At 38.6% G+C, this 10,876-nt stretch overlaps 1 protein-coding gene across 2 annotated transcripts in view; it reads right to left on the bottom strand.

The window, feature by feature from the left end:
- Positions 1 to 6,387: 6,387 nt before the first annotated feature.
- The window catches only part of RB195_021041 (uncharacterized protein), a gene marked incomplete at both ends in the record, with an annotated part of 29,591 nt that continues 25,102 nt past the window's right edge, over positions 6,388 to 10,876 (bottom strand). For both annotated transcript variants that reach the window (XM_064189686.1, XM_013453424.2), the window contains 5 exons: positions 6,388 to 6,452; positions 7,935 to 8,067; positions 8,793 to 8,961; positions 9,104 to 9,252; positions 10,024 to 10,113. In XM_064189686.1, the coding sequence (XP_064045567.1) occupies positions 6,388 to 6,452; positions 7,935 to 8,067; positions 8,793 to 8,961; positions 9,104 to 9,252; positions 10,024 to 10,113 (606 nt within the window). The remainder of the gene's footprint in view (positions 6,453 to 7,934; positions 8,068 to 8,792; positions 8,962 to 9,103; positions 9,253 to 10,023; positions 10,114 to 10,876) is intronic.

The raw sequence follows: 10,876 nt of genomic DNA, 5'->3' as shown, positions 1-10,876 counted from the left end.
CCAAATGGATAAGAGAATTGAGCTCTATGGATCGAGAGAAAGGATTATTATGAGAGCTTGGCACCCGTACACACCACTGCCAACATATGAAAACCCTTCGCATTGTTTGCTATCTTTAATCATGTCAATTTCGGAACGACCAAAAATTTTGCATTTTATTCGACATACTATGTGTTTTGCATATCATTTTCATATTAGAGAAACGCAAAGTCATTTGTGTTAAAAGCCATACCATTGTTGTTTCTTTTGAAGCATCGTTTGAAAAATTTGAGCTATGCAAAATAAAAAGAAATTCGAAGACATGTAATATCCCATATGTGTCAACAAATCAACAAAAAATCTAGTGAATTCTGTCCGTATAGTTGCCCATACGGTCTGTCAAAACTAAGAACAATTATGTACCAAGATGACATAACGATACACTCATTTCAAACGTTGCAATCTTGAATTTTTTCCAACCTGAATTATGTATGCGAACAACTCTATTATAACATCAATTTTTCGCTTTTAATACCTACATCCCATAAATTTCTCCTCCAATGAGTCTATGCTTTAGTCGCGATAACTTTATTAAGCTTTTGACTAGTAATTACCGTCGTTCTCATGTACACTCTACAATGAAACTTGACTCGTATAATCCGCTTTATTTTTGTCAGCACCTTCTTTATTAACATTTCGTTGTCTCTTTCCTTCTTCTAATTCTTTGGATCATTTATCTGACAATTTACTGAATTTCATTTAGGATCTCTCTTACGCATATGTTCAAACCCAGAGAAATAGACCACTATGTATATCTAGATCATATATGGATCGCTCGTTTGTCCTTTATCGTTGTTAAAGGCATCACCCCACGAATCTGAGCTGGTACGGATTCCAAGTGGAGTACTCGTATACGGTATCGTAGATTATGGAGGGAAGGGTGATTCCGTCCATTTCTTCCTAATTGCCATAAAAAACGGGCCAGAAGATATGGCTTCGGGCGTTCCGGCGCACTATTTTCTACAAGGAGTTCGATTGGAGCGCGCCAGCTTTTTGCACTCCCGCATCTTCCGGCCTTTTTTTACGGAAATTAGGAAGAAATGGAAGGAATCACCATAAAACACCATGGAAGGAATCCATAATCTACTATCCCGTATACGGATACTCCACCTGAAATCCGTACCACCCCAGATTCGTGGTATGCTGCCTTTAACTCATCTGAGGAACGAAATCGCTGTTTATCAGGAACAAGCAGAGACTCTTTCCAGGAGTACTAGATGTACATCCATCCTCAATGTTTTCTGACCACATTGTTATTAATATCACAGCGCTAAAAAATTGTTAATGCTCTATTCACTACTTCATTTTGTGAGCAGCGTTTCAGAAAATAGTTCTTTTTTCTTTGCTCAGTCATCAATACACCATTGTTAACGGCTCTTAATAGATGAAAAGCGGAATGTTTTCCAATGAAGACACTTCGTCATACTTGTCAGCTCTTTCACTTTCTTACAGTGTGCACCTGTCACATCGATCAAATTGTAAGCGAAAAGAACTAGCTTCACATCACTCACAGTGTTTCTCAGTAGTTGTTCGTGTCGTTGTTCGCACATACTGTTTAGTTTATTTAGGTTATTAAGAGCACACTCTCACAATCCTACACAACATGAAAATGTTATCTGTTTTTTACGTGAAAGATCTTACAATCCTAGTTTTTTGTTGCTCCGTGCATAACTCTTCGCTGATATGTGAATTCAAAAAGATGAATAACGGCATTAAACAAGACTCAGAGAACTCTCACTTGAAAAAAGAATATGTAGTTGTTAGTAAATGTGATAGCGCAGAGCTGAAAGATTCGACTGCGACAGTAGGATCAATGGTTCGAAACCACCCTGTGCCAGCCAGTCCTTTTATCCCTCCAAGTTCGGGAAATTGGTGCTAGACTTATTTAGAAGGGTAAAAAGACTGAGTTGATGCAACATCAACTGGTCTTGCAAGTCACTGGCAGCATAGGCGTTATTAAGAATCCAGCGATTTTGAATTGAAATCGGACGTTTTCACGCATCACAATGGGATTGATCAGTGCCAAACAATGTATTATCTGTTCCTTAGTTGAAGTTATATTTAATCAAGTTCCGATTATGGATTTCAATTCTCTTTTCTTTTTGTTGTTGTCTTGTGTGTTCTTTTCAGTAGCTAAAAAGAAGAAATAAAATAAATCAAAATGATGTCTCGAAAAAGTGACCACTATAGGTAATGCGTGCAGATAGGAAAGTTTAGTACTACTATACCTCAGTGTTCCCATTCTTAAACACACATTAAAGGAATGGAATTTTCTAAAATTGTGCTTCGATTGGAAATGCTGATCACTAGTACAACTTCACATTGTGCACTTCAATGTCACTGCAATCCCAATGCCATTTCAATGCACAGGTTAAACAACATCCTCAAATAAATTCATTCCTCAAAGCTTTTGTCTGTCAACGGGGCCGTTGAAAAACAACAAGGTCTATGAACCTTTTGTCGAAAATAAGTCCTAAGTGTCTGCAAAATTAGCTAATCTAGTACTTCTCTAAGACTTAGAAGACTAAATTATGAGAGTCTAAATATTAAATTAGATTTGTACTTCTCCACTGAAGAAAAGATTTTACTACAAAAATTCCCAGAACTAAAGAAAAATGCATGAATGGCATTAGATAGATTTCTGTTAAATTTCACAATGAAGTAGTAGTCGGAACAAATCTCAGAAAAAATGTACAGCTTTTGAGAATTTTGAGTAAATTCGTGCTTGTGCTTACGTGTTTTCTGGAACTCTTTGTCAGAGAGTGACCTCATCTACTATGTCGCCTTTCGTCATGTGCGACCTTCACGAAAACGGTTGTGCCATCGGAACATTGGCGTTTTTCGTTGTCTCGTTTGCATATACTTTTCGTTAACACTTGTAGAGTTTCAGAAGGTAATTCATGTCAGAACAGTCAAAGTTTGATATTCCCACGTTTTTCATCAGATGTCATTTCAAAATGCAACGACAGAGAACTTACTTCAGTGATATTACCTGCCCCATTTATTAAAGCTGACCGTCACCCTACCAGTTTCGCTCCTTTCTTATTGATCTCAATCCAAAAAAATCCTCTATAAGAGTAAAGATTTTCGACTTTAATTCCGATAAACTCTTGGTTTAAACAGTAAATCTTCTTCTACACTAATAATAAGTGCTAACCATGGCTTGTCGAAACGCTAAATGAAGCTCATTTATGGATGACACAGAAGACCATGGTCTAAAACTTAGTGCACGTAAACAGCTACAAGTTTAAAGAAATACCTACATAATACAAAAACAACCGTCACCTGCTGAATTGAGAAGCTAACTCCAAATCTTGTGATTGGAGAAGGAAAAGGAAAAGGTGAAATTCTAGGTTTTTTCTTCGATGATTTCTATGTCAACTCTCCTCTCCCGATTATAGAAGCAAATGCTTCTGCGCTAAATGCACCAGCTGGTTTGTCTGAAATTACATCCACATACTTTTTTACAAGAGAAGCAATGCAAGAAACATGGCCCCATTCTAAGTACAATACTGCGCACTGTGTAAAAACGACGGTATAAAAGCAATGAAGATACGGCAGCACGGAAGATACGGCTTCATTCGTTTTGGCGCACTATTTTGTACAAGAGGTTCGATTGGAGCGTGCCAGTCTTGTGCGGGCCGTTTTTTACGGCAATTAGGAAGAAATGGACGGAATCACCTCCCTCTCCGTAGTCTCCCATCCTGTATACGAATACTCCACCTGAAATCTGCACCACTTCAGATTCGTGGGGTGATGCCTTTAAATGGTCAATGTTTGAGAGAAAGAAGAACACTACTGAATAGCTTTCATCAAGCTGCTTCCGAATTTCATTCCCAAAAATATGAAATACAGCAGGAAAAATCTATGTACATTTGCCTTGATTGTATCCCTGGGGCATATGTGCACCCAAACTAAAAACTGGACTTAGAAATTAGCGGAAAGTCACAACTCCAATGGATGGCATGTAAAATAAACGAAATGATCTAATTTTATTGTTATCAATAACGCCGCGAGTAAAATGACTATGTAGAATGCCAGTTTTGTAAAACATTACGGTTACGGTAAATGCTAATAAAATTAATTTGTTGTGATCTTATGTTTATTACTCAACAGAATTTGTCCTGAAATTATTTACAATGATGCATGATGTCCTTAATGACTCTGAGATGTTGTCATATCTGTTAAAATAAAGTGACCCATGCCTGCCAAGAGTCCCTGCGCCCTTTGGGGGCTATCAAAGGTGCGAAGACATTCCGCACTAAAACAGCCAGGGTGTATCGGTTGTGCCTGGGTCCAAAGAACACACAAACGCAAGACATTGGATAACAGAGTGGTTGTCTCATCTAGCATCTAGCACATAGTGATATGAACAATTTGTTGAACACAGCTAACTGTTAGATGTATAACTCAGTGAGGTATGAAACAAATACTGACATAAACACCGTTTCGGCCTCTTCTTCACTGGTTCTACCGTTCTTCGTAATGAGGTGAAGAAATGTGGAGCTGCTAAAGAGAAGAGCTGTGACATATAGTATCGGAATAAATTGGGAATGTTCGAGGATAAAAACAAAGTCAAAACAAACAAAAACGGGATGCACATCTCAATTCACTTGGCTGAGGCCCCGCCGCAAGTTAATCCCAGTCAGGTACCCACGCATGATTGGCCATGTGATGTCGATAATGCGTCGCTCGAGAGACACATGGTGAAGTCCTAATTATTGAACGAAAGTTGACCTTCGACATCCCGTAACAATTCTAGGGATAGGCACTACTACGGATAAGTTTGAGAGTCATAGTGCGTAACCCACATCCAAGATAATTTTTTCTTCACAGGTGCTGATGAAAGGTATAATTTTGCCGAAATTACGTCCGAATTTACGACCTATGATATATAACAAAGTGGTGAAAAAAGAGATGCGCGCCGTGAAGAAGAACATAACTTCTCTCCACAGAGCTACTAACTAAAGGAGAATCACCATAATTGGTGGATTTTTGAGGAGTGCTTTTGAAAGCTGCAGTGTATAATGAGGTCTCCAAAAACATCACAGATTTAAAGGCACAATCCAGTATCCACGAAGAAGACGATTTGATGACTTCTACTCGATTTCATTTTACTGATATTAAAACATGCAAGAAATTGAGACAAATAATAAATAATACTTCAGTAATACGTTTCAAAGACTTGTTCACTCTCTTACACGTCGTTTACTTGCGCCCATTAGCTGCGCGTCTTTCACTGACACGCGCGCATAGCTGACAGTTATCCTGGTGAAAATGAATGTATGCATGATGGTGAAGGATGAATGCAATTGTGTGCAAAAAATAGACTATCAGAAGTGTAAGCATACCCCAATTGATGACTGAATATGCTACGACTGCGCGAGCGATGGTTAGAAACCACACCAGGTTTACCAAGCCTTTCATCTCTCCAAAGTCGATGAATTGGTGTCGGCTTTGTTAGGAGGGAAGAAACAAAACAAAGAAACATCACCGTTTACACAACAAACGGTGATTTCGTCTTTTCTTCCATTTCGTTAGCGAAATTTCTGAAGTGTTAATCGAGTAATTGTGTTAACTAGTTAGACTGTTGTTAATTAATTGCTACCAGACTAAAATGTGGCATCCGTATAAAATACCCTTTCTTTTATAACCACCAAATCGATGGTTATGAAAATGACAGAGGAAAAAAAAAACGAATTAACAAGTGCTTGAAAACGTATTATTCTAGCGTCATCGAATTTTGACTTGATTCTTCACACTTTAGCCATGCTGCTGGGTTGGGAAAGTGATAGTCTAAGGGGACGAGATCTCGGGAATTGAGGACCACTCTCCTAGGTTGGGGAGCGGTCCTGGCGGTCCTCAATTCACCTTATTCCCAAGGTCACTTGCTTAATCAAACCTTGAAGGAAAGTTTGCTGTTCTTTCACTAACCTCAAATCCGCTGTTGAGTCGTTATTTGACTCTGAGCTCCCATTCGTGCTATTAATTAAAAATAAAAGAAAGCATGGCCCGTACAGCCGAAGTAGGCCTAATGAGCGGGTACCAGAAGAACTTGTCGAAACTTATGGAATAAGTATTCGATATACTTTAAGGAGTTATCAGTCAATTGTTTATTATCACATCAGTAGCATTGAAATTGAAGATAAAAATATGGAAAACTAATTGGTTTCAGTAGCGTCCTGGGGACAGAGAAACAGAAAAAAAGCTCACATCGCAAAATGGGTAGAGATGGAAGATCATGAGCGTAGGCGGCGAGCGTGACAGATGAGTGTGTGCGTATGCGATTGGTACATAAAGAAACACGTGTACAAAAACATAAGCAAAAGTAACGCAACCCGTTCTCCGTTACTCGATCACAACAACCGAACTTCGCAATGGTTCCACTTCCTCCAGCGCCTTTTTTTGCTTTTCTAAATTCGTAAAATTAGCTTCAAGAAATATATTGAAAGAAAAAAGTGTAAACTGACAAAGAACTTTTGCACTAATGCTTCTTGAGGTATTTGTCTCATCAAAAAAGATTGAGGTTGAAAACAATGCTATTGTGCTTAGGAATAAGTTGTGAGCGTTTCTTTCAAATATAAAAGCGTACATAGAAATATGATGTAAGAAAAACGAAAAGAATCATTTTGGACAAGTTTTGCTTTCTGCGTTGAGAGGCATCACCTCACAAATCTGAGGTGGTACGGATTTCAGGTGGAGTATTCCTATACGGGATAGTAGATTACGGAGAGGGGGGTGATTCATTCCATTTCTTCCTAATTGCCGTAAAAAACGGCCCGGAAGATGCGACGCGTGCACAAGGCTGGCGCGCTCCAATCGAACTCGTTGTAGAAAATAGCGCACCGGATCGCTCTAAGCCGTCGGGGCGTATCGTCGGAGCCGTCTTTTACGGCAATTCGGAAGAAATGAACGGAATCACCCTTCCCTCCATAATCTACGATTCCGTATACGAATACTCCACCTGAAATCCGTACCACCTCAGATTCGTGGGGTGATGCCTTTAAACGAGATGTTAAATCCGTCCCGTAACCTCGTAAGAATTTGAAGACGTTGGTAATAATAGGAGGAACCAAACCGAAGAGAACTTTATTGAGAAGTTTGCAGATGTGGCTTTTTCTTCTAAAAAAAAAAACGCGAATAAATGGATTTTTCCTAAACTCGTGATGACTGGTGAGTCAGTGTGTGTGATCGATCTTGGAGGTCAAAGCCTCAGCACCCTTACTTTCTCGATTAAATGCAGTAAATCAGCCTCGTCTAAGTTTTTTCAGGTTTGTTTATAATAGCTTGTTGTTTTAAATTGAATGACTCAAAGATGAGCATCTAGAAGTATGTTTAACAGACAAAGAATACTTCAAAAAGTTCAATACCTAATCTATTCACGAGAGTGTTGGTGATCTTCAAAATACCATCTACGATATTTCTTTTAATTCGAATACATTTGAGAAACTTCTGTGCTTGCATCAGTGAGGGGGCAAAAATGCTTTCAAAGGTACTTTTTTATTACTATTTTTGTGACTCTTTTTTGAACTATTCTCATTCCTTCATTTCTCCTTTTGTCCTTCTTATATTATAATAACACTTATCTTCTAACCGACATAGAGTGTAAGTATGAAATATTTGTGTATATACTGCTTTGTGCTCTCTCATGGTCCTACAAAAGATGTGACAAACAAACAAATGGAAGAAGCGTTAGATGTACAAACCCACGGAATTCTCAAAATCATAATAATAGCACCCAACTGGTTTTAAGAAGTTTAAGGGTTAGAATACGACAATACAATGTGCAATAAAGGTCATATGTAGCAATTTGTCGATAGCCAATGATCATATGTATACAAAGTAGAACGGGTACAGCAGAGGCAAATTAAAGAAATAATAACTATAATACTCACCATTGATTTTCCTTCGCAACTCCTCCAGTTTACTGAGGTACTGGGAATCTCGGGACTGTTTATACTCCTCGATAGTCCACTCCAAATTCGAACTCCAACACAAAGAAACATAACCACAAAAACTGATACCCGACTGAAAAGGATGTAATGACAGCATTTGTCAGTGAGTGAAGAATGTCAGTACCAAAATTATCGAAATTACTTCTATTCTTTTCTTCTCACAAAGGCAATCGTCAGAATAATATCTTAGGACAGTACCCTTTTCACAGGAACAAAAATTAAGCATTTGCATAATGAAGTAATATAGTGCTTCCTCAACTACGGAGATGCTTGACTAAAACCATGGTCTGTGGATTATAAGGAGAGTCAAATACATACAGATTTTGGCTGTTGCTAGTACATTACAAAGGACATGCGAATGGAAAGTGCAAGACGACCATTTTCATTGATGACCTCTTCAGCAAAGATCGTAAATCTTGCGATCAGCCGACGGCCCTCAAAGACTACGTAGAATTGATCGAACGACCGGAAAGTGTTGAAAGACCGTTGAATGCTTAGTACTTGGGGAATGCAGTAATCAGACAGGAACAGGATGCAATTTGAGATTTTGCATACCGCCTTTAAGAACTTTTAAGTGCTATCTCTAGAGGATTTGGGCATCACAGAAGTATGACAAAAACATGAATCTGAGATGTATTTTCAGTTTTTTTACAGCTTTGAGGAAGGTCATTGCATAGAATGACGGGGTGCAATACTTGACGCCACAACCCAATCGTCAACCTTTCTGCATGAAGTATTTATACAATCTACTATACCTTTAATTAACATCACAAATATGTAGCAACATAAAGTACTCACCTTTACATGAGCATACATAGCGATGAAAAAGCTGAAGAAAAATAAAATGGCGGCAATGAGGGTCACGGTGCTGAGCAGATTTTCTATGTCCTCACGATGCAACAGATCAGCAGGAGAAGAGAGATCTGGACTATTCGTCTCAGATGCGCTAAACGTCGCGGGGGATGTTCTAAACAAAAGCAACAATACAATAAAAGGACTAAAACACAAAATCGAAAAGGATTAGACTCAATCAAAAAACTCCAAACGATTGTTCAATTCAATTGAAAATAGTGGATTATCACAAAGTTCTGAAATGCCCACAAACTTACTTATTGGAATGTGATGAGTAAGATTTCTCAAGCTGGAAGCACACTATTGTAGCAAGGGCAGAAAGAATCATCATTGCTAGAGCACAAACGAAAAGCGTGTAATATCGCACGTCACGATCAGAGCAGTTAGGAAGTTTGATTTCACGATACTGAAAACAAAAGAAGTGCATATTCGTTGTTTTATAGGATGACTCCAAATATCAGTTTGACATTCGAGATAAGTAGATAATTTTATTGAAGGATATGAAGAAACAAATCATTTGGGATTAACTTCATCATATTAGGTTGATGAATAAGTTCTTTCACTTTTTTGTGCGATATATCATCATCATTCGACTTGAATGAATTTTTTATTTTCAATGAAAAACAATATAGCATCTCATAATTAATTAGCAATTGATGCGCCAGATTGTTCTGGATCATCGTAAAGGAGTTGTTTCAACGCTTCACCGTACAAATTTCGGGTATTCCACTTCCTGGAGCGTCTTCAAATCCAACGTTGTTGACTGTGGACTTTGAGTACCGATTTTGAGCGGTTCTAGTTGTGATAAACCATTCCTCATAGACTTTGCATGGGTTTCTTGCTGCCTCAGTGCTCACGCTATAGTGAATCAAAAGCGCCTGTTATATTCGGAGGTTATGAGTTTTATCGACTTGTAGTTCCTTCGTTTTTGTCTGAATTTAGTTCACTTCGCTTATGCAAAGCCTTCTGCATTTATGTTAAATCATCTTTTAAAGAAACCTAAAGATAGCCATACAACACTTTAATTCAGTTGCTGTCGAATGACATTGTATGAGAAAGGATAAGCTGTTCAACAAAAGGAACAATACATCGTGAAAAGAATAACAGTTCATGTGCACTCACAAATTCTGCTAATAGAGAGCCAAAAACTCTGGCGGAGCTTAGTAGTTGATCTTACCTTGAGTACGCGTCTTCTCCTATACTTGTAAAGGCACAGTTCGCACACTGCTGGTCTGTGCAACTTCCGCGATGATATATCTAACCAGTGCTGAAACGAACACTTAATACAATGTTGTCACAACCTATTCAATGCTGATGAGATTGAATATGCGTAGGTGTGGCTCGAGATCACAACTTCTCTTTAACATAGTTCGAAATATTCAAAAAGTTGCAGAATTATCAAAAACTATTCATCGTACCTTTCTTTATTGTTTTTATTACACTGTTTCTTTCTGAATTTTTTGGAATGTTCGTTGGTCTTTTCATTTTGGATGGGAATTCATCGTCGCTCGCTGTCTCTGCAGAAAGCTGGCTTCTTTTTTTCCTATCTCACATGTGATTTTTGATGTCCTCATTATAGCGCACTAGCGGAAAATCGTTCTTGGAGCCCACGCTCGTTGGATTTTGGCGTATGTACATTGGTGACAAAAACGGAATATGTAGAAATTCAAAGGTTAGCAAGCATTCGTCTGGCCCTTTCTTAAAGTCAACATACCACGAAAATGACGAGATGAGGAAGCCAGCGGGAAAAGCTAGGGATGGTGTTGTAGATTGCGGGATCCGGATTGCTTTACTCCTTTCCTAGTCGTCGTAAAAGATGATGTGGGAACCGATTTAGTTCTTACGTGGTACGTAGGAACGTCGCTCTATGTACACACTCCGATCCTCCGATCCCCTCAGTAGCTTATTCATTGGTTTCAATTGAATCACTGATCTTCGACCGCTCTCAATTGGACGCGCCACGTGCACGAAGCGTGTTGCAAGTGAAATCGCCGTAAAAAACGGCGTGGAACACACAATTGACGATTACG

This window comes from Necator americanus, chromosome II, assembly GCF_031761385.1.
Source record: "Necator americanus strain Aroian chromosome II, whole genome shotgun sequence".
Classification (NCBI taxonomy): domain Eukaryota; kingdom Metazoa; phylum Nematoda; class Chromadorea; order Rhabditida; family Ancylostomatidae; genus Necator; species Necator americanus.
This window is presented reverse-complemented; position numbering and strand designations above follow the sequence as displayed.